This window comes from Babylonia areolata, chromosome 9, assembly GCF_041734735.1.
Source record: "Babylonia areolata isolate BAREFJ2019XMU chromosome 9, ASM4173473v1, whole genome shotgun sequence".
Lineage (NCBI taxonomy): Eukaryota > Metazoa > Mollusca > Gastropoda > Neogastropoda > Buccinidae > Babylonia > Babylonia areolata.
The window spans coordinates 3,681,000-3,705,903 of NC_134884.1; the positions used below are offsets into that span (position 1 = coordinate 3,681,000).

The window sequence follows — 24,904 nt, forward strand, 5'->3', positions numbered from 1 at the left end:
AACAACCACATGTCCCTACACACAGGTTCATTTAGCTTGCTGTTTGACAGAATACTGCTGTGACATGGAAGAACGATAACAACACAGATTGATTCATAATGTCTGGAATCTGGGGTTCGATTCATAATGTCTGGAATCTGGGGGCTGATTTATAATGTCTGGAATCTGGGGGCTGATTTATAATGTCTGGAATCTGGGGGCTGATTTATAATGTCTGGAATCTGGGGGCTGATTTATAATATCTGGAATCTGGGGGCTGATTCATGTCTGGAATCTGGGGGCTGATTCATAATGTCTGGAATCTGGGGGCTGATTCATAATGTCTGGAATCTGGGGGCTGATTTATAATGTCTGGAATCTGGGGGCTGATTCATGTCTGGAATCTGGGGGCTGATTCGTAATGTCTGGAATCTGGGGGCTGATTCATGTCTGGAATCTGGGGTTCAATTCATAATGTCTGGAATCTGGGGGCTGATTCATAATGTCTGGAATCTGGAGGCTGATTCATGTCTGGAATCTGGGGGGTGCATCAAAATGTTTGGAATCCGGTCTCCTCCCTGTCACCTGCTGATGACAGGAGAGTCACAGTGAACCACCAGCTGTCCCTTCAAACAGGTCCCCCTGCCATCCAGAACAACCACATGTCCCTATAGACAGGTCCCGTCATCCAGAACAATCACCTGTCCCTAAAGACAGGTCCCCCTATTATCCAGAACAATCACATGTCCCTATAGACAGGTCCCCCTGTTATCCAGAACAATCACCTGTCCCTAAAGACAGGTTCCCCTGTCATCCAGAACAACCACATGTCCCAATAGACAGGTCCCCCTGTCATCCAGAACGACCACATGTCCCTGTAGACAGGTCCCCCTGTCATCCAGAACAACCACATGTCCCTATAGACAGGTCCCCCTGTCATCCAGAACGACCAGCAACCCTCTCGTTTCCAAACCCCACCGTCTCCCTGACCAGCCCACCACATGTCTGTAATTCACTTTATCACTCTTTGTCACAGCAGACGTGTCAAGTTCCGGCTGCTGTCCCCAGGGAGAGCGCGTCGCTACAACGCAACGCCATCCTTTTTTTCTCCCCCCTCCCCTGCCTGTCAATGCCCTTGTTGCCCAGTCCACGTCGTCACAATGTCTCCCCACAAGGGTCAGGTGGGCAGAGAGCAGGTGTCACAGCGTGTCATGGTGTGTCACGGCGCGTCACCTTCATGACTTGCTGTCCTGTTTCTTCAGGGTTCGCTTCTTGGCCATGACCGAGCTGCCGGCCCCAGCAGTCAGCGCAGCCAGGCGCTCAGTGGTCGACTGCACCAACTCCGTCAGCTCCTCCTGGGCATGGGCAGAGAAACGATATCATTATTATGTCATTATATTACTATTATCATTATCAATATTATCATTACTGATACTTACAGTAGCGTTTATTAACTCCTCCTGAGCATAGGCAGAAAAGTGATTACTATCATTATCATTCGTAGTTATACAGTCTTTATTAGCTCTTTCGGAGGATGGGGTGCAAAACTATTATCAGTTTTGTTATTTCTTATACTTATATAGCACTTATTAGTTCCTCCTGAACATTGGCAGAAAACTATTACTGTTATCATCATTATTATTTTCACTGATACATTATCATTACTGATACATTATTACTGTTGATACTTACAACAACATCTATTCCTCCTGAGCACAGGAAAAACCGATTATTCATATCATTATCATCATCATTATCATAATTATCATCACTGATACTTATATAGAGTCTATTTGTTCCTCCTGAGTATGGGCAGAAAAACGATTACCATCAAAATTATTACTGATACTTACACAGCCCCTACTAGCTCCTGACCACGGGAAGAAAAGCAATTACTATTACCATTAACTTACATACTGCCTATTAACTCCTCCTGAGGATGAGAAGAACAATTAACATTTTCACTGATACTAATATAATGCCTTTTAGCTTCTCCTCAGCATGGGCAGAAAAAACAATTACTATTACCATTAACTTGTATAGCGCCTTTTACCTCCTCCTGGGGATGAGAAGAACAATTATCATTATCACTGATATTTATACAATGCCTTTTAGCTTCTCCTCAGCATGGGCAGAAAAAACAATTACTATTACCATTAACTTGTATAGCGCCTTTTACCTCCTCCTGGGGATGAGAAGAACAATTATCATTATCACTGATACTTATACAATGCCTTTTAGATTCTCCTCAGCATGGGCAGAAAAAACATTTTCTATCATTATCATTAATACTTAAACAGCGCCAATTATCTCCTCCTGAGGATAAGGAGAACAATTATCACTATTATTATATTGATACTTATACAATGCCTATACAATGCCTTTCAGCTCCTCCTGAGGATGGGTACAAAAACAATTATCAACGTTATCATGAATGATACTTACACAGCACCTATCTTTGATCAGCGACCATCACGTCAGGACAGTTAGGTTTTGAGCCCAGCCAACCGCAAAGTGCTGTGGATTGAGGCTAGAAATGACCGGTTCCACAGCCTAGTGGTCAGACCACTGGACTTATCCTAGTGTCGTAGGTTCGAATACCGGCTATGTCTTGTACGTTAAGGGTGAAGACTGAAGTACACAAAAAGTAGCATCTGCGCTCAAGACTGAAAATTTTCGGTTTCAATTGCTTGAAGCAGACAAGAGAGTATTTTTGAACTGCACTAAACTGATGACTCCTGCCACACTTTTCAGCCGAGCTCAGCAGGTAGAAGGACAGGGAGGGAAGAAGAACTCACCTCTGTGTACCTGTAGAAGAGCTTGGCAGCCTTGACGTGCCGTTTTCGCTGCACATGCCGCAGTCCGTGCTCCAGACACAGAATCTGCTCGTCATGTTCGTTCAGCACCTGCCATGGACACACCGCTGCTGTAAACCGACGTCTGTTAACCATTCTGCTCTGTTCACGTCGACATGGTCAAAATGTGTACACGGAACGCATGGAGATATCTATGTTGTTGATACAGTACTGGTTTTACATAACACATGGAGATATCTATGTTGTCGACACTACTGATTTTACATAACACATGGAGGTATCTATGTTGTCGACACTACTGGTTTTACATAACACATGGAGATATCTATGTTGTTGACATAGTACTGGTTTTACATAACACATGGAGATATCTATGTTGTTGACACTACTGGTTTTACATAACACATGGAGATATCTATGTTGTTGACATAGTACTGGTTTTACACAACACATGAAGATATCTATATTATCGACACTACTGGTTTTACACAACACATGGAGGTATCTATGTTGTCGACATAGTACTGGTTTTACACAACACATGAAGATATCTATATTATCGACACTACTGGTTTTACATAACACATGGAGGTATCTATGTTGTCGACACTACTGGTTTTACATAACACATGGAGATATCTATGTTGTCGACATAGTACTGGTTTTGCATAACACATGGAGATATCTATGTTGTTGACACTACTGGTTTTACATAACACATGGAGGTATCTATGTTGTCGACATAGTACTGGTTTTACATAACACATGGAGATATCTATGTTGTCGACACTACTGGTTTTACACAACACATGGAGGTATCTATGTTGTCGACACAGTACTGGCTGATGACTATATTGCACAATGATTGTCTAGAAATTGCACTCGTTTTTTTCCATGTTCACAAGTCTCAATGGATGTTTTCATATGTACCACCACCAAAAATATGAAAAAGGTAAACACAACCCCTTGCACCCCCCCTCCCATAAACTGAAAGCACTTGACAAAATCAGATATGCCACCTGTACCCAGTGTATGTGTATGCAGGGGAATGGAAAGTTTTATGAGGTTCTGGTTTCATGTTCTACTTTCCCCCAAAGAAATAAGTTTTCATTTTTTCTTTAAAAAAAAATCTTTTATATTTATTATTAGGCACATATGGAAACAGAAACTCAATAATGTCAGTGTGCTTAGGTACAAGTAAGTAAATAATGTGTGCTTTCAGAAAGAAGACAGCCCACTGGCCAATCCAACATCCACTGGCAAACTGATACACACAGTGGATCACCAATGACCTTTTCTTTACAGTAAATGTTTTGAGCACAAGTGCAATGGTGTAATCAAACCAAGTCATATATCATAATGATAAAGCACACCACGTAGATTTGATTATTACAAAACAGGTGCACATCACAAACTCAAGATGTTTTGAGTGCACAAGAACAAGTTCCTAAAGTCTCCAAACCACAATCACCATTCTCCCTCTCTCCCACCTTTTCAAAATACAGTTCAGTTAGGTTTTCTTTTCTCTTTTCTTTTTCAAATTCTTTTCTCCCAGCTCAAACTCAATCCATACCCACTGGATGAAATACTGTATCACTGAAAAGAAAGGTCTCAGTGAGTAAGTTCCAAGCCACTGAGAGTTCTTCAAGAAATGCCAAACAAAGGTAAAGGTGGCAGCAGGTCACAGACAGAGTGTAAGGCACAGGGAACGTAATGTAATGAAACCTTAATGCACAGTTAACATTATGCTTTGCTGTAATGAAACCTTAATGTTTCTAAGTCACAGAAAAGTACATACAAAAATAAACTGAAAAAGGAAAAAAAAAAAAACATGGGGAATAGCAGACAGTGGGAGAGAGACTGTACGCATGGGTACTTGTGCACGGGTAAGATGTAGCCGTTGTTGTCATTCTCTGAATTGATACAATGCGTTCATGTGCTTCAGAATAAGGAAACTGATAAACATGTCAGCACAGATCCATATCATATGATTAATGGATGGTGGTGTTAAAATATCTATACTGTAATTTATTTCTTATTCTTCTTTCTGTTACACTAACAACATTGACCTGCTGACGACTCTGTTGTGGCTGATGCATGCTGGGTATTTTTGTGCTTCCATAACCCACCGAAAACACTGACACTGATTTCCGGGTATCTAATGCGCGTATTTGATCTTTTGCATGCGTATACACACAAAGGGGGTTCAGGCAATAAACAGGTCTGCACGTACGCTGACCTGTAGGGTCCAAAACATTTCCACCCTTCACCCACAAGGTGCACGGAACCAGGGATCGAACTAAGAACACTCAGACGAGAATCAACCACTCTATTCATTCGGCCACTGAACCCATCTTTGGATCTGAAAGAATAGAACCTTTGAGGGGGAAAAAAAAAAAAAGGGGAAAAGAACTGCTAATTGTTGCTTATAGTCCAGCCAACCGCACAGGACCACATCAGGACTGTCACAACAAATGTTCAACTGCGTCAACACAAAAAAAACAACTATAAGATAAAACAGTTCATGACACATTATCCTAACCATCTAGCTCCTTATGACAGAGTGTTAACCATTCCACTTATCATCTCCATATTACAAAAAATTGTTAAAAAGGAAAAAAAACTTCTAAGCCAAACAAAAAAATACATAAAGAAGGCCATATATAGGCAAATAACATTGCAGAAAGGACAAAAAAATACATAAAGAAGACCATACATAGGCAAATAACGTTGCAGAATGGACAGCCAGTACCATCCCAGTGTTTAAAATTTCACTACCTAATTGCCAGAGCAAAACAGCACAGATAGTACATCATACACTGCAGAAAAGAGAAACAGTGTTAAGACTTTCTTGAAAAAAAAAAAACCCAACAGAAAGCGAAATGGACAGGGAAGGCAGAAAAAAAAAAGAAAAAAAAAAGAGAGGCAGAAACAAAGACAGCCATACAAAAGAGATTTCCAGCACAGAATTTTCCAACAGGCAGGGATGCTGTTTCTATAGACAGACCCCTGGCATCCCCCAGCCGAGGAAAAGGAAGAGGAGACAGGTGTGGGACAAAGTCCAAAGCAGCCAACCAACTCACCCTGTCCTTCCTGCCACCTACCATGGACAGGTAGCAGATGCGGTAGCACACCTCGCAGGCACTGTCCTCCGTCAGGTCGTGGGAGCGTTTCCGTGCCAGCGAGGCCGAGATGCCGGGCGAGTCCTCCACCGCCAGACGGCGCTCACACTTCAGGCCGGCCAGGGACAGCTGTCGACGCTCCTCCAGCTCTCTGTCCCTGTGACAACCCAGCGCACACAGCTCTGACTACTGATCCCTCTTCTGGAATCATTCCCCTTCTTCGTTCTTGGGCGACGACTCCCACGTTCATACTTATACACAACCGGTCTTTTTTACGTGTATGACCCGTTTTCGCCCCAGCCATGTAGGCAGTCACACTACGTTTTCAGGGGAACAATTTATCCCTTACAACATCATGAAAGGCATCTTTATCAGTTAATCTCATTCTACTCCACATACGAGTTAACTCACACTAGGATTACTTCCCCTGAGACGGCGCAATCGCCGAATGGTTAAAGCGTTGGACTTTCAATCTGAGGGTCCCGGGTTCGAATCTCGGTGACGGCCCCTGGTGGGTAAAGGGTGGAGATTTTTTCAATCTCCCAGGTCAACATGTGTGCAGACCTGCTAGTGCCTGAACCCCCTTCGTGTGTACACGCAAGCAAAAGATCAAATACGCACGTTAAAGATCCTGTAATCCATGTCAGCGTTCGGTGGGTTATGGAAACAAGTAAACACCCAGCATGCACACCCCGAAAGCGGATTATGGCTGCCTACATGGTGGGGTAAAAACGGTCATACACGTAAAAGCCCATTCGTGTACATACGAGTGAACGTGGGAGTTGCAGCCCACGAAAGCAGAAGAAGAAGAAGAACTTCCCCTGTGGACCAGGTACTAGTGTTCTCATACCCACACACTGTTCTTGTTGAGTTTATTCTAGCTCAGACCCCAAAAAGTGCTGAATGATCAGTATTAACAAGACAGTGACTCTAAAGAGAATATCACTGTGTGCACCCATAGCAAGCACATGTCTAGCGGGCACTGACGGGCACTCAGTTGTAAAAAAAATTGCAGATTTTTTACAGGCACTTAGGCGTAACACGGGTTAATACTGAAACAAAAGTAAAATAAAGCAGAAAAACAAACCAATACTGAAATCTTTATAAAGAAATACACCCATCCATTTTACTGTATGATAATCCTGTCCTACTACGACCGTCAGAACAGCAAAGTAGGCAACTGCTGTCCTGACGACCTGGGCTATGATAGTAGGAAAAGTCTCGCCCAAGTTACATGCCCACTCTTTCAGCCATGAGGGCATAAAGACAGTGGGCACTAGGATAGTCACCAAAGGCCAATTAGCCTAGTTTGAAAGACACACTCAAAGTCCTTCACAAAGACTGCATGACAGTCAGTCGTGTTCTACTATAACCATAAGAGGAGGTAACTGCTGTCCCTATTATCTCGGCTAGAACCTGATCATAGTGGAGAATGTCTTGCCCAAGTTGCATCCCCACTCTCTCGGCTAAGAGAGTTTTCGGACAATCGGCATTGGAATGGTTCCCAAAGGCCAACTAGTCCCCAAGGCTGCAGCACTAAGAGCCAGTGCAATTTTGCCTCCTAGTTTGACAGTCACAGTCCTTCAAAAAAAAAGACTAAACAGTAAATGATTTCCAATTCCGAGAAACCATTTATACACGAAGCTGTGAACGAATCCCAGTGCAGTGGAGGAACCAGGGACGACCCCCCCGTGCCCCATGCAGCAGACAACTCACACAATGATCTGCAGCAGGGGCAGGGCGGCAGTCAGGGTGTCCAGGTCAGAGGAGTCCTGACACAGTCCACACACCAGGGTGTCCACAGAGAACAGCTCCTTCTCCCCGCTCTGACACAGTGCCTGCACACACCACACAGCAAGGGCACACAGTTTAGCAAGGGTACACACACCACACACTATAGCATGGGTACACGCACTTCAACAAGGGTAAACGCACCAAAAACACTTCAGCATGGGTACACACACACACACACTTCAGCAAGGGAAAACTCACACACTTCAGCAAGGGTACACACACACACACTTCAACAAGAGTACACACACACTTCAGCAAGGATACACACACACTTCAGCAAGGGTACACACACCACACACTTCAGCAAGGGTACACACACACACACACATTCAACAAGGGTACACACACCACAAACATTTTAGCAAGCGTTCACAAACACATTCCGCAAGAGAACATACACACTTCAGCAAAGGTGCACACATCACAAACATTTCAGCAAGGGTACACACACACTTCAGCAAGGGTACACCCACACTTCAACAAGAGTACACCCACACTCCAGCACCCACCCAGCACCCACCTTGGCAGCCTCCAGACCCACAGAGAGCCAGTCTGTGGTGGCGTAGTGCACGGACTCCGACACGTTGTAACCACATGACACGGTCGCCGTGTACACGTCAGGGAACACCACCACAAACTGACGCGGCTGCTGCACGCAGCGCACTACACGCACCCCCTTCGCCTTCAATGTGTCAGGGTTCACCTGGCAACCACAGCAGACGCAGTTCACTACATTAAATATGCCAACACTCCCAAGGATGACCTGACAATGCAGTTTGAAAATGTTTTACTACACAATTCTATTTGACCACTTGACAGTGCAGTTTAGAAATATTATCAACACAAATTCTAGTTCTCTATCTGACAATGAGGTTTGGAAATATCATCAACACAATTCTATTTGTCTACCCGACAATGCAGTTTGGAAATACTATCAACATTAATTCTATTTCTCGAACTGATAATGCAGTTTGGAAATGTTATCAACAAAATTCTATTTCTCTGGAAAAATAAAACAAAAAGACAACAACAAACAAAAAACGAAACTGCCACTCAAAAAACAACGGTGCAATGATGTTTTTGAAATGTTTGTGTCATCAAAAAGTAACAAGAGGGGTGAAGTCTTCTTCTTCTTCTTCTGCGTTCGTGGGCTGCAACTCCCACGTTCACTCATATGTACACGAGTGGGCTTTTAAGTGTATGACCGTTTTTACCCCGCCATGTAGGCAGCCATACTCCACTTTCAGGGGCCTGCATGCTGGGTATTTACTTGTTTCCATAACCCACCGAATGCTGACATGGATTACAGGATCTTTAATGTGCGTATTTGATCTTTTGCTTGCGTGTACACACGAAGGGGGTTCAGGCACTAGCAGGTCTGCACACATGTTGACCTGGGAGATCGGAAAAATCTCTACCCTTTACCCACCAGGTGCCGTCACCACGATTTGAACCCGGGACCCTCAGATTGAAAGTCTTCAATGACACACATCACTGTCAAGCCTGACCCCGGTGAAAAATAACCACACATATTACAGAACTCCTTTCCTTCAAAGAGATCTGATCATCACATCAATGGACTGTGGTGTGATTTAGAAAGCTGTCCATACTTCTTTCCAACTCAGAATTTGCAACACAAGCATGCATGCACAGAAACACACACACACACAGAGCTCACGAACACACAAAAAACTGACCAACAGAACACAACAGCGGCGTTCCTTTCAAACAGAACACATGCACAGAGATGCCAACCCCTGTCAAGTGTTTGTAGGAACAATCAGGAAATTTGGTAGGAATATTTTGAATTTGGTAGGAACACTCGCACTCTGAGCCACATCAGCAAAAGGAGGAGTTTGTATTATACTCCATGTTTGGTGTTACATATACTTACCATGTCAAACTGATGCAAACTAGGCCTATCGGTTTGCTCTGCTTGGCCAAATTTCGCGTGGCTAACAGGCAAAATACGAGCAGACTTGGCCCGTTCCGCTCTCAGCCAAACGCCTCTAAAAGCTATAAGCGCTGAATCATTCCTTTGGCCAAGGCTCTCCACGCCATCTTGTCAGGTTTACGCTCTGTCTCGTCTTACGCTTTTTTTCGGCTATTCAGCGTATTCATTTGCTCGGACTCTGAGCCACATCAGCAAACGTACATTTTAGCCACAAGGCATACGAAACAATGTAAACACGCACGTAATTAGCTGAGCATCATCATCAGTCATGACTGCCCCAGCCTCGTGATCGATAGGTCCAGACTGGCTAATGTCATGACAGGAAAGCATGTGGCCATGCTATGTAGTCGTCTTCTTCTTCTTCTGCGTTCGTGGGCTGCAACTCCCATGTTCACTCGTATGCACATGGGCTTTTACGTGTATGACCGTTTTTACCCTGCCATGTAGGCAGCCATACTCCGTTTTCAGGGGTGTGCGTGCTGGGTATGTTCTTGTTTCCATAACCCAACGAACGCTGACATGGATTATAGGATCTTTAACGTGCATATTTGATCTTCTGCTTGCATATACACACGAACGGGGTTCAGGCACTAGCAGGTCTGGGAGATTGGAAAAATCTCCACCCTTTACCCACCAGGCGCTGTCACTGTGATTCGAACCCGGGACCCTCAGATTGACAGTCCAACGCTTTAACCACTCGGCTATTGTGCTGTTGCGCTATGTAGTCGAGAATGAACTCTTCGGAACAATTCTGACGTTGGGCGTAACGTCGGAACAAAATATGATCAAGCGTTACAAAATACAGCGATAATAGTTGGCATCTCTGCATGAAGCGAAACACAAGAAAGCGGTTACCATGGCAGTGTCCTCGCTGAGCCAGATGGGGTCGTTGTGGATGAGGGTGGGACACAGCTCCCTCATGGTCTCATGGAACTTCTCGCCCTCACTCTTGGGGATGCAGTACCTGGGACATCACCTCACCTCATTACACGACTGCTCACAACTCTTTTACTTCACTCTTGTGCCGTAATCAGTCACCTCACATCACCTCATCACACGACTGCTCAATACTCTCTTTTACTTCACTCTTGTGCTGTAATCAGTCACCTCACCTCACCTCATCACACGACTGCTCAATACTCTCTTTTACTTCACTCTTGTGCTGTAATCAGTCACCTCACCTCATCACACACCTGCTCACAACTCTTTTGCTTCACTCTTGTGTCGTAATCTGTCACCTCACCTCACCTCATGACTGCTCACAACCCTCTTTCACTTCACTCTTGTGCCGTAATCAGTCACCTCACCTCACCTCATCATACGACTGCTTCACATGATCTTTTACTTCACCTATTTACTTTAGTCATTCATATGTCTCTGCAACCCCTCCCCCACTCACCATCATCAACACACACACACACACATACAGAGATAAAGAGAGACTGACAAAAAAAACCAACATCCCAAAAAAACAAACAAAAAAAAAACCCCCCCACAACTCCTTTCACAGTGAACACAGCACAGCCATCTCACAGCTGAACAAGTTGTCCCCCCCTGTGCCTCACCAGACACAGCAGAACAAGTTGTCCCCCCTGCCCCCCCGTGCCTCACCAGACACAGCAGAACAAGTTGTCCCCCCCTGTGCCTCACCAGACATAGCAGAACAGAACAAGTTGTCCCCCCTGTGCCTCACCAGACATAGCAGAACAGAACAAGTTGTCCCCCCTGTGCCTCACCACACACAGCAGAACAAGTTGTCCCCCCTGTGCCTCACCAGACACAGCAGAACAAGTTGTCCCCCCTGTGCCTCACCAGAACAAGTTGTCCCCACCCCCCTTGTGCCTCACCAGACACAGCACAACAAGTTGTCCCCCCTGTGCCTCACCAGACACAGCAGAACAAGTTGTCCCGCCTCACCAGACACAGCACAACAAGTTGTCCCCCCTGTGCCTCACCAGACACAGCACAACAAGTTGTCCCCCCTGTGCCTCACCAGACACAGCACAACAAGTTGTCCCCCCTGTGCCTCACCAGACACAGCACAAGTTGTCCCCCCTGTGCCTCACCAGACACAGCACAACAAGTTGTCCCCCCTGTGCCTCACCAGACAGCACAACAAGTTATCCCCCCCTGTGCCTCACCAGACACAGCACAACAAGTTGTCGCCCCCTGTGCCTCACCAGACACAGCACAACAAGTTGTCCCCCCTGTGCCTCACCAGACACAGCAGAACAAGTTGTCCCCCCTGCCCCCCCGTGCCTCACCAGACACAGCAGAACAAGTTGTCCCCCCTGTGGCTCACCAGACACAGCAGAACAAGTTGTCCCCCCTGCCCCCCCGTGCCTCACCAGACACAGCAGAACAAGTTGTCCCCCCTGTGCCTCACCAGACATAGCAGAACAAGTTGTCCCCCCTGTGCCTCACCAGACATAGCAGAACAGAACAAGTTGTCCCCCCCCTGTGCCTCACCAGACATAGCAGAACAAGTTGTCCCCCCTGTGCTTCACCAGACATAGCAGAACAGAACAAGTTGTCCCCCTCTCTGCCTCACCAGACATAGCAGAACAGAACAAGTTGTCCCCCCCCACCCCCCTGTGCCTCACCAGACACAGCAGAACAAGTTGTCCCCCCCCCCCCCCCCCGTGCCTCACCAGACACAGCAGAACAAGTTGTCCCCCCTGTGCCTCACCAGACACAGCAGAACAAGTTGCCCCCCCCTTGTGCCTCACCAGACACAGCAGAACAAGCTGCCCCCCCCTTGTGCCTCACCAGACACAGCAGAACAAGTTGTCCCCCCTGTGCCTCACCAGACACAGCAGAACAAGTTGTCCCCCCTGTGCCTCACCAGACACAGCAGAACAAGTTGTCCCCCCTGTGCCTCACCAGACACAGCACAACAAGTTGTCCCCCCCCTTGTACCTCACCAGACACAGAACAAGTTGTCCCCCCTTGTGCCTCACCAGACACAGCAGAACAAGTTGTCCCCCCTTGCCTCACCAGACACAGCAGAACAAGTTGTCCCCCCTGTGCCTCACCAGACACAGCAGAACAAGTTGTCCCCCCTGTGCCTCACCAGACACAGCACAAGTTGTCCCCCCTGTGCCTCACCAGACACAGAACAAGTTGTCCCCCCTGTGCCTCACCAGACACAGCACAACAAGTTGTCCCCCCTGTGCCTCACCAGACACAGAACAAGTTGTCCCCCCTGTGCCTCACCAGACACAGCACAAGTTGTCCCCCCTGTGCCTCACCAGACACAGAACAAGTTGCCCCCCCCTTGTGCCTCACCAGACACAGCAGAACAAGTTCCCCCCCCCCTGTGCCTCACCAGACACAGCACAACAAGTTGTCCCCCCTGTGCCTCACCAGACACAGCACAACAAGTTGTCCCCCCTGTGCCTCACCAGACACAGCAGAACAAGTTGTCCCCCCCTTGTGCCTCACCAGACACAGCAGAACAAGTTGTCCCCCCTGTGCCTCACCAGACACAGAACAAGTTGTCCCCCCTGTGCCTCACCAGACACAGCAGAACAAGTTGTCCCCCCTGTGCCTCACCAGACACAGAACAAGTTGTCCCCCCCTTGTGCCTCACCAGACAGTGCTGGCCCCGGAGTGGAGGTACTGGACGTAGGGCAGGCGGTGAGGGTCAGTGGACCAGCATGACGTGGAGAACAGCATCCCCACGTGCAGCGTTGGGATCGTCGCACCTGACATCATCATCATCATCAAGCAACTCTGTCAAACCACGTGACGGGAGCAAACGCCCAGCGGTTATCTCACTCAGTACTGCCAGTTAGCTCCCCTGACTTTCCACACAGATGAACCATTTTGCATGGGTAAGAAATAAAATCGTCCAAAAAACAAATGTCAGAATTTATGAACTGAAAACTTCCAAACTGATCAGTAACATAAAAAGTTAGTTGGGGACAAAATATAAAACTTCTTCCCTTCTTATGCTTTCATACGGTGAGACGATGAAAGTATCCATATTTTTTTCTCTCCAAAATTTGCACACACTGATAACTTGTAAAAGAATCCAGGAAAGCACAAAGAGTTTGTAACAGATTAAATTCAGAACGTTATATAACCACGATTGGGCCCCTTTGCCTAATTCTGTTGTCTGCCTTGTGAATGAGACGATTCTGGGTCAGACGCCATTGTCGACACGCACTGTTCACGTGAACCAGCCACCGTGAAAATAACTCTCCTGCTCGTGAGCACAGCAACACACACCGCATTTATTGGTCACAGTGGAGTGTGGAAAGGTCAGTTAAGATACTCTTAGCTCATAATGTCATTATGCAAATTAGGTGCCACTCTGACGGGCGCAATAGCCGAGTGGTTAAAGCGTTGGACTTTCAATCTGAGGGCCCCGGGTTCGAATCACGGTGACGGCGCCTGGTGGGTAACGGGTGGAGATTTTTACGATCTCCCAGGTCAACATATGTGCCGACCTGCTAGTGCCTGAACCCCCTTCGTGTGTATATGCAAGCAGAAGATCCAAATACGCACGTTAAAGATCCTGTAATCCATGTCAGCGTTCGGTGGGTTATGGAAACAAGAACATACCCAGCATGCACACCCCTGAAAACGGAGTATGGCTGCCTACATGGCGGGGCAAAAAAACGGTCATACACGTAAAAGCCCACTCGTGTGCATACGAGTGAACGCAGAAGAAGAAGAAGAGGTGCCACTCTGAAAATTCAAAACTATCTAAGGCCCTGATCAGCGCCCTTTGAAACGGTTGCAAACAGTAGGGCCTCCATCCGGGCCCTTCGTCTGGAGTGAGTTCAAGCTGTGGACTTTCACTCCAAGGGTACTGGGTTCAAATCATAAAGGGTGAACATCTTTCTGGTTTCCCAGGTCGACAGATGTGCAGACCTATCACTGCCTGAACCCCCTTCATGCCAACATGGATGTATAAGACAAAATGTGTACATTAATGATCCTGTAACGTGCGTGCACATATGCACAAAATACTGAAGGACCTGAACTGTCTATGCTGTGCTTTAAAGTTGTGAACTAATGAGTTAGTGCTTATTTTATTATTTTTTAAATACCTAATGCAGACTTCAAAATTTAAGAACAAATCATGTGCACCAGTGGGTCATGGTAAAAGTATGTATAATTAAAAATGTGAATAATCCCAGGATCACTCCATAAAAAACAACAAAAAAAAAACAACAACTCCAAACAAACTAATAATCAAAGAACTTGAGGTTGCAAAAATGCAGCAGAGTAAAGTCATCCTAACATTTCCTTCTTCTAAAAAAACAACAACAAAAAAACGTGGCTTTTTCTTCTTCTTCTAAAACTGTATAGAAAAATAACTTAATAAGCCCTGCCCCCTTCAACACAACCACTCACTCTCACACCCCCTTCACCCTGAGGGGCCTAGGCCTAAAATGAATAAACCATCTGAATCTGAATCTCTCTGTGCGTCTCTCTCTCTCTCTCTGTATGTTTGTCTGTGTGTGTGTGTGTGTTTCTCTCTCTGTCTCTCTCTCTTTCTCTCCCTCTGTGCATCATTACAAAACAGTTTGCTGTTTACCTGTATAAAGCGTTTAAAAAACGCAATACATTATGTAGTTAATTATCTGTTGTGTATTCTCAGCTTGTCGTTGAACATTTACTGACATGTATTGCTGTTAGTATGCCTTTATTGTTGTGAATTGCTGTTCACTGTACCCCCTTCATGAGGGGCCATGGCCTTATTATTGAATAAACCATCCGTATCCGTACCCCCTTCACCCTCTTCCCCATCCATCCACCCAGAAAGCTACCCCCTCCCCTCCCCTGCACCCTCCTTGCCCCAACAAGGACTTTGAGCACCGTTTCACCAAGGGCTGTGGTCCATCTCTCACCCACCTGACACGGGCCCCAGGCACTTCAGGATGCACTTCTTGTTGTCAGGCAGGTTGTTGAGGTTCCAGTTGTGTCTGCACACACACAGACACAGACACAGAGTTAAGCAAAAACCATTCATTGTGTATGTGTTGTTATTTCTTTAAACTTGTTTTTATTCAGTTCATGTGTACAACATGGTAAGCAATCACATTCATTTGTCTTTTCTTGAAATGAAATAAAATAAAATAAAATAAAGATAATACTACATATAAGCGGGAAAGGGGGGGGGGGTAGTGCACGTGCATATTTGTATGGAGAAAAGACAGACAGATGGACAAACAGACTTAACAAAAAGAAAAGACAGACAGATGGACAAACAGACTTAACAAAAAAAGAAGAAAAAATAGGGCTTTCCAAATAACTGGATCATTTCATGTATGAGTGGGACACGATAACATTAAAAAGGTGAACATACTGAATGCAATGATAACACTTCATTTTCTGTGGAAGATACAATGTGGGGCCTTAAGGATAAACACAACGTACTATGGCAAAAACTCTGGTCAAACGAAAATTCAAAAACACATTCCAGCAACAACATAGCCATCCACCTGATGACCAGATGCCTCACCTGCAGCGATTCCAGCAGACAATCATATTCCGACTACGCACGGGGCACTGCCGCCTGCGAGACCACATGTACCGAATGAAGCTGTCACACACTCCTGACTGCCCATGTTAAGACAGGTCCACAAACCCCGGAGCACATCCTGCAGTCCTGCCCCCTGTATCAAGATGCACGGACGCAGCAGTGGCCCTATGGAACCACACTGGCAGAAAAGCTCTGGGGCACCAAAGAAGACCTCATCAAGACCACCACCTTCATTTCCAGCATAGGACTGCAAGGCTGAGACCATGATCACGGGGAACGCAGAAGAAGAAGAAGAAGTACTATCCTTAAAACAAACTGTCATGTCAACAGGACGTACCTGAAGTAGGGACTCTCCCGGCGGAGGGGGAAGGCGGTGGACTGCGTCCTGGTGTTGACGTGGGCACACTGCACTGCCACGTGAGACTTGCCCTCCTCCACGATCTTCCAGTACGCTGCCTGTCGGGGTACAGTCAGTCAGTGTGGTCTTTGTTGTGCAATGTTTCTACTTTTGTGTACATGTATGGAAAGGTATTGTGAAAGCCTCCATTTCTTTTGTTTGAATTCATCCTTTTAATCATGCTGCATAAAGAGACACTGAGCACTGAGCAGCAGGTAAATCCTGTGTCATGGCATTTAGTTTCCTCACATTTGGCCTGAGAGAGTCATTTCATAAATGGGGTGTGGATGTACAGAGTATGGAACTGTACATTCACTGTACTGCTTCTTTACACATAAATGGAGTCTGGAATTAGTGGGAGGAAAAATACTGAAAGTTATTCTGTAGAAATATCTAAAATCTTCAAAGTGAAATGGAGTCTGGAATTAGTGGGAGGAAAAATACTGAAAGTTTTTCTGTAGAAATATCTAAAATCTTCAAAGTGAAATGGAGTCTGGAATTAGTGGGGGGGAAAATACTGAAAGATTTTCTGAAGAAATATCTAAAATCTTCAAACTGATCGTGTCAAATAAACTGAGACACAACTCCTCAGTTTAATTCCAGCCATTGGAGCAAAGACGACTCAACATATCTTTCAACTGATCATGTCAAATAGACTGAAATACAACCCTTCAGTTCAGCCATTTGAGCTGAGACGACTCAACACATCTGAGATATGACCCTTCAGTCTAATTCCAGCCATTAGAGTTGAGACGACTCAACACATCTTTCAACTGATCATGTCAACGGGCGCAATAGCCGACTGGTTAAAGCGCTGGACTTTCAATCTGAGGGTCCCGGGTTCGAGTCTCGGTAACGGCGCCTGGTGGGTAAAGGGTGGAGATTTTTCTCCGATCTCCCAGGTCAACATATGTGCAGAACTCCTAGTGCCTGAACCCCGTCTGTGTGAATACGCAAGCAGAAGATCAAATATGCAAGCTAAAAATCCTGTAATCCATGTCTGCGTTCGGTGGGTTATGGAAACAAGAACATACCCAGCGTGCACTCCACCCCTCCAAAAATGGAGTATGGCTGCCTACATGGCGGGGTAAAAACTGTCATACACGTAAAAGCCCACTCGTGTACATATGAGTGAATGTGGGAGTTGCAGCCCACGAACGAAGAAGAAGAGGAGAAGAAGAAGATGTCAACTAAACTGAGATACAAAAACAGATTTCAGCCCCTCAGTTCACTTCCAGCCATAAGAGCTGAGAGGACTCAACACTTCTTTCAACTGATTGTGTCAAATAAACAGATCAACACAACCCTTCGTTTTCCCATTAGAGCTGAGAGGACTCAATACAAAGGAAAGAAAAACAACAACAAAAGACAAAGACAGCCCCACAACAAAAGACAAAGACAGACACAGCACAGATGGCAGCCCCACAACAAAAGACAAAGACAGACACAGCTCTGACGGCAGCCCCACAACAAAAGACAAAGACAGACACAGCACAGACGGCAGCCCCACAACAAAAGACAAAGACAGACACAGCACAGACGGCAGCCCCACAACAAAAGACAAAGACAGACACAGCACAGACGGCAGCCCCACAACAAAAGACAAAGACAGACACAGCACAGACGGCAGCCCACCTCCACCATCTCGGGGTTGGGTTGTTCCTTGAACCACATGGACTGCACGTTACGAGCGATGCGGCTGAACGTCCCCAGCGTCATGGACTTGCCCTGTGTCACACCGTTCACCAGTCACTGTATTAATTTGTATAGCATTGAACTGTATTGTATTGCATTGTATTGTACTGCCTTGTATTGCACTGTATTGTATTGCATTGCATTATATTGCATTGCATTGTATTGTGTTAATCTTTTGTCACAACAGGTTTCTCTGTGTGAAAATACCAGCTGCTGTCCCCAAGGAGAGCGCATGGCTTCATTTCTTTTTCTCAAAAGCATCCTCAAAACCATAGCTTGATGAAAATGCATCCAATGAATCACATTTTCTCTTGCTCACATATCTGTCCTCCAAAACAAAAACTTTCCAGTCCAAATATACATATACACTGAAAATATAAACACCCTCATATTCACCAACACTAAAAAAAAAGAGAGAAAAAAAAAAAAGAAAAAAAAAAGAGGAAGACAAAGCTTGCATGTGCATGCATACACACATACTTGTGCACTCATGCATGTCAGTACACACACACTAACACATAGCTTCAAACACACACACACACAAACAACATTCTGACACCCAAGTGTGGAAAACACACACATACACACACCCACACCCAATCATGCAGCACTCATACACACACACACACAAACAAAACACCCACACCAAAAAGCGTGCAACACACACACACACACACACCCACCAATGACACCCACACTCAAACATGCAAGACACACACACACACACACACACAGTGTTCCACCGCCCCCAAGCAAGTCACCTTGAGAATAGCATCCTCCTCGGCACTGCTGAGCTCGTAGTGCATCTGAGCGTCTTTCTGAGTCTGCTGCCTCTCCGCCTCACTCAGCATGGCAAAGGGCAGCACGAACTTACAGTACACGTCATACAGCCGTGTCACTCGGTCGTGGGCCTGCACACACACACACACACACGCACACACACACACGCGTTCGTTTTCATCTCCTTCACCATGTATAGAAATCACTTCACAGCGGCAAATATTTAAGAATAAGAATAATTTTATTATCTCCAACTGGAGAAATTTGGTCAGGTGCATTATCACAACACAGACAAGTAAACAACATGGGGACCATAACTGTAAAAGTCAACAACAGTTTTTACGAATATTACGAAGACACAAATGTAAAAAATATCACATACACCGTTTCATACATACATCCACACACTGCAGGTAATAACTAGTATTCTTAACGTAAAAACAGAAAGAATTAAGAAACATTATTTTGAATATAATTATAAGCATAGCCTACTATATTGCACATTGATTATAATAGACAGATAAGAATAAAGATAAATTGCGGAAAACCACAACCAGGTAAACAGCACACACCCGCACCCACCCACCCCACACACGTGGATTACTTGATTAAACAAGAGTAATAAACATATGTTCTCAAATAAAAGCATTTCACATATTCGCTTTTAAAACACTGCAATCAATTATTACATCGTAATTATTAACAGAAATATATTTAGAATAGGGATGTTAGCATTAGACATATTCCACATTTCAGACATGTTGCTTTCAAGTCATAGGCTTCGGTTCATGTCAGGACAATACAATGGACCTGCTCACTTCAAACTTGGCCAGGGGGCAAACGTTAGTCATTGTTCTATTGGTGAGGGGGAAACTGGCTCCAGCTGTCATGCACTGTTACAATGTCAACAAGAGAGGCAAGGCCTTCAAGACTCACTTGTGATAAATTAGCATTAATTACAGAGTAATTTCCCTTTTTTACTAACTGCCCCAAAACGTTTGCAAAATAAATAAAAATTTGATGCTTAGCAAAAGAAGTTCCTGTTTGAACAAAAAATGATAATAATGACTCCTCTTGTTGTTGTGTCAGAATAAGAGGTCAAAGTGCCAAGTTTAGAGAATACACAAAATATAACAGTAAATGCAGTTTGCATATAATTAGGCTTCTTTTTTTATTTTTTTGTGCCCATCCCAGAGGTGCACTATTGTATTAAACAAGATGACTGGAAAGAACTGAATTTTTATCTATTTTTATGCCTAATTTGGTGTCAACTGACAAAGTATTTGCAGAGAAAATGTCAATGTTAAAGTTTACCACGGACACACAGACACACACACAGACAACCGAACACCGGGTTAAAACACACTCACTTTGTTTACACAAGTGAGTCAAAAATGGTCTGGCCAGCATGAACCCTCAATGTCGACTAAAGGAACCCTCAAAGTCGACTAAAGTCGCCTATGGTGGTGCACTGTCTTGTCAACTGAAGTCACCTATGGCAGTGGAAGAGTTAATAACTATGTGTTGTTGTTGTTTTGTTTTCATCTGTTTGAACCTAGTTCTCATGTGCTTTCAGTTAACCAGACATACGCACCACACCATGATATACAACATGCACACACTGCATCTCCACACTGTAGTTTGTTCCAAGTATATAACAGTGTAGTTCGTTCCAAGTATATAACAGTGTATTGTTTTATGTGGTGATGGCATGTTGAATTAAAAGACAAATCAAATGTTCATCAAAAAACATAAACAACCCCCGCACCCCCCAAAGAAAACCCATGATTCAGAATTCACTCTAATGAACAACAGAAGAGGACAGAAAATCCCAGCAGACAAGGTCAAAATAAATCCATAGTTTCAAATATCATGAAAAACCAAAAAAGTCTGAAGTCTGTAAGGTAACAACAACACCAGTAATGACTTTTGTAAAACTGAAAAGGGAAGCATTCCAAGAATAATAAGCACCTGTGTTTTAGATATCATCGTACAAATGTTGTTGAGCAACGCCTGAAAGCAGCTGAACAAAACAAGCAACATGACCAAGTAGATAAAGTCTGAAAGTCCAGAATGCAAAGAACAACAAGGCATCTCCTATTCAATTCACTGTCACAGGCCAAGAAGACCAGAAAGTCTAAGCTCTTGAGTAAGATGCCAAAAGCTGCAGGAATACCAGTTCGGGTGTGTTTATATTTCACATGAACACTGCAACACAATTTCGTTAACTATCGTCTATCAGTATAATATGGTCAGCTTGTTTTAATGTTTTCAACTGGTTCCACATTCACCAGCAGAACCAGAATAATGCCAATTTATTTTAATGAGTAATCTTCATTTCAATGGTAAATTTGCAGGGTTTTACTCTCGTAATGTTTCACTGCATGTGCTTCTGCATGTACTGGATGTCTTGTACATGTTATTTTTCATTCTCATTCATACATAATATATAAACATACATGTATTTCTTGAAGAAAAACACCAAATTACCGCTTTGGGGATTCTCATTGCGTCAGCAACCTTGACCCACTGTTTCTTGTCAACGATGTTCTGCAAACCGCCAAGGTCACGGATCATGTGATACAGCTGGGGAAGGTCGACCTCCACTCCACCGATCTGGTCAACACAGTATCGTCTCGGAAGGTCATCATTACACATAACTTTTTTTTCCCCTACATATTTTCACATCATAAAATTTCAAATCATCATTTTCTTGTTTGGAATATTTGTATCTGTCTGCATTAATGGGCTGCAACTATCCTGTTCACTCGTATAAATTTACAATCGGCTTTTACGTGAATGACTGTTTTTAATCTGACGAACTGCCAGCCATACCCCATTTTCTGGGTATGTTGATGTTTCCATAACTCAACGGACTGCGACACAGAGTAAAGAGTCTATAACACGTGCAGAAAACACACGCACCACAGAGGCCAAGAGAAAACGCACACTGTAGTACACTGGGTTATGTCCCCCACAGTTCTACTTTTACAGCCTCAGCAAAATCAATAATGGAACAGTTGCTATTATATACATATAGATATATATGTATCATGTTCTTGAAAGCCCTCCCCCCCTGCACGATGTGTCTCACCTGTGGTGTACAGGAGTTCTGGGGGTTGATAATATCTCGGAGGTGGTGGACAATGGCTCGGGTCTGCTCCACAATGGATCCCCATCTGAATCAAGCACCCCACATTCTACAAACATCCAACTTTTCATTCTTTTCTTTCTTCTTCAATGCTTGTTTGCTTTACAGAAATGCATTCCTTCCAAGAGCACAATCTCAAGCATGATTTACCACCAAATGTGATGGGTGTTTTTCAGGGTTCAATACTGATCTTTGATTAAAAAAATCTCAAGCATGATTTACCACCAAATGTGATGGGTGTTCTTCAGGGTTCAATACTGATCTTTAATTAAAAAAAATTTCAAAACTTTTCAAGCGTCTTTCAAACACAAAAGGCCAAACATTCTCAAAGTATAAACTATTGCACCAGGAGCCACCAGAAAAGGGTCCCCTTGAATGGAACACTGTTTATAAATAGATACTTCCAGGATCAGTGTTTAAAAAAATATTCTTTTTAACTGTTTTACTTTCAACTTGAAATCCAGGTGCAATAGTTTGCTCCTGTGCTTTTCACCACCGACAAAACTGATAGGAAATTTTCTATCTAAAACTACGTTTAAATAACATACTTACAGTGACCCAACTAGTGCAGACTCTGGCAGGGGTCTGACATTCCTGTCCTGTGCAAACTACTATTCGCCTATGCGGAGAAAATGAAAGCAACTACGGCCGATAACCTCCCGGAAGTAGGTAACCTCCCCTTTGTCCTGCTAGCTAGCGCCCTCTTTTGACGGCAGCCATCTCGACACCTGTTCCTGTGCACTGCATACGGCTAAGTTTTTTTCGTATTTTCTATCTGTCTATCGATTCTTTGGCGTCCTTGTTGTTTGTCTAATTATGCCTTCAAACAGGTCACATGATTATGTAGCTCGATTGGGCGATCGGGCTAAAATTAAGGCGCGATCGCAATCGATTCAAGGACACTGGTCAAACTCCAAGCCAAATTTAAAATAAATAAATAAATGTCAAACTGGTTATTTCTTAAAAAGGAAATTTTCTTTCTAAAATTACATTTAAATAACATACTTACCGTGACCCACTAGTGCTGACTCCAGCAGGGGTCTGACATTCCTGTCCTGTGCAAACTACTACCCACCTATGCGGAGAAAAAAGAAAGTAGCTACGGCCGATGGCATGTCAAAAAAAAATCTTTATATAACTTTTTAGGCCTGTATGAACCTTGTCTTTAAACATGCCTGAGTATGCACCAGTCTGCACAGGTGGGTCAAGTTATTGCATGTGTATTTGAATAACACTCTATATTGAAGGGGGAAAAAAAAAAGGCAGCTCACAGTGGAAGTCAGAATCAATATATTGTATTCTACTATACTGTATTGTATTATTCTTTTTTGTCCCAACAGATTTCTCTGTGCGAAATTCAGGCTGCTCTCCCCAGTGAGAATGCTTCACTACATTAAGAGCGCCACCAATTTTTAAAATATTTTTTCCTGCCTACAGTTTAAAAAAAAAAAAAAAATTTGTTTTCCTATCAAAGTGGATTTCTCTTCAGAATTTTGTCAGGGACAACACTTTTGTTGCCACGGGTTCTTTTACGTGCGCTAAGCCCATGCTGCACATGGGACCTCGGTTTATCGTCTCATCCGAATGACTAGCGTCCAGACCACCACTCAAGGACAAGTGGAGGGGGAGAAAATACTGGTGACTGTGCCGGGATTCGAACCAGTGTGCTCAGATTCTCTCACTTCCTAGGCAGACGCGTTAACTCTAGGCCAACAATCAACATGTATCAACCCCCAGTCACCTGTTGAACAACCGATGCAGGTGCTGCGTCTGCGTGGTGAAGCGGATCTCCTCGTTCACCTTGCTCTCCATCTTCCAGCTGGCAGGGGGGACAATCCGACACATGCCGAACGCCTCCGCCTTCTCGCTGATGCTCTCGATGTAGCCGATGGGGTCCAGGAACTCGTCCTCCGTGGGGTGAAAGGTCGGCACCTGCTCCAGGTGGGACAACCCCACCTCCGGGGATGAGGGGGCAGCCGGTTTCTCCGGGGTCGTCTTCTTCGGCGTCACTGGAGAATGTATGAATGATAATTGATATGGATACTCACACAACGTCTTATCCTCGGTCGGAGACCAAACTCTAAGCGCTTTACAAACTTGGGGTCATTTGAACAACAGGCTGCCTACCTGGGTAGAGCTGACAGATGGCTGCCTTTGGGCACTCATCATTCGTTTCCTGTGTCATTCAATCAGATTTCAGGCACACGCACATACACACTCGGACAGACATGCAACATTTTTAGTGTATGACAGTTTTGTTTATTCACTTCAGCATGAAAGGAACCATACTACGTTTTCAGGGGTGTGCATGCTGGGTATGTTCTTGCTTCTATAACCCACTGAACGCTGACATGGATTACAGGATCTTTAACGTGTGTATCTGATCTTCTACGTGCGTATACACTCAGGAAAAGTAAAAGAGAGAATGAATGAATGAATCTTTATTTTCCAACGGTGAAGATATTAGCACTTTGGCCGACTTACACATCTGCCGTTGTCCTAAGAGACACACAAACATGTACGCATATAAATGTAGTTATACTGAATACTTAATACATGTATAATGTACGAGTATAACACAGCGTCAAACTGAGAGACACAACATCGCTCACATCTGTACGGAACGGAAGCGAGTAACACACACACGCACACACACACTAACACACACACACAGAAAAGATCTTCATTTAACCAATCTTTTGACAGTTTTCTTTACA

At 44.5% G+C, this 24,904-nt stretch overlaps 1 protein-coding gene across 3 annotated transcripts in view; it reads right to left on the minus strand.

Moving 5' to 3' along the window:
• Window positions 1-424: 424 nt before the first annotated feature.
• LOC143286009 (protein Jumonji-like) overlaps window positions 425-24,904 on the minus strand; it is a 44,967-nt gene continuing 20,487 nt past the window's right edge. The window contains exons 8-21 of one of the 3 annotated variants that reach the window (XM_076593505.1): window positions 23,929-24,196; window positions 22,131-22,215; window positions 21,527-21,652; window positions 19,018-19,167; window positions 18,197-18,289; window positions 16,502-16,620; window positions 15,534-15,604; window positions 13,258-13,372; window positions 10,521-10,629; window positions 8,232-8,414; window positions 7,634-7,755; window positions 5,879-6,074; window positions 2,778-2,885; window positions 425-1,334 (exon numbers count right to left, since the gene is read on the minus strand). In XM_076593505.1, coding sequence (XP_076449620.1) covers window positions 1,215-1,334; window positions 2,778-2,885; window positions 5,879-6,074; window positions 7,634-7,755; window positions 8,232-8,414; window positions 10,521-10,629; window positions 13,258-13,372; window positions 15,534-15,604; window positions 16,502-16,620; window positions 18,197-18,289; window positions 19,018-19,167; window positions 21,527-21,652; window positions 22,131-22,215; window positions 23,929-24,196 — 1,865 coding nt within the window. In that variant the 3' untranslated portion in view covers window positions 425-1,214. The remainder of the gene's footprint in view (window positions 1,335-2,777; window positions 2,886-5,878; window positions 6,075-7,633; window positions 7,756-8,231; window positions 8,415-10,520; window positions 10,630-13,257; window positions 13,373-15,533; window positions 15,605-16,501; window positions 16,621-18,196; window positions 18,290-19,017; window positions 19,168-21,526; window positions 21,653-22,130; window positions 22,216-23,928; window positions 24,197-24,904) is intronic. The other 2 variants (XM_076593506.1, XM_076593507.1) reach the window with 2 other exon arrangements.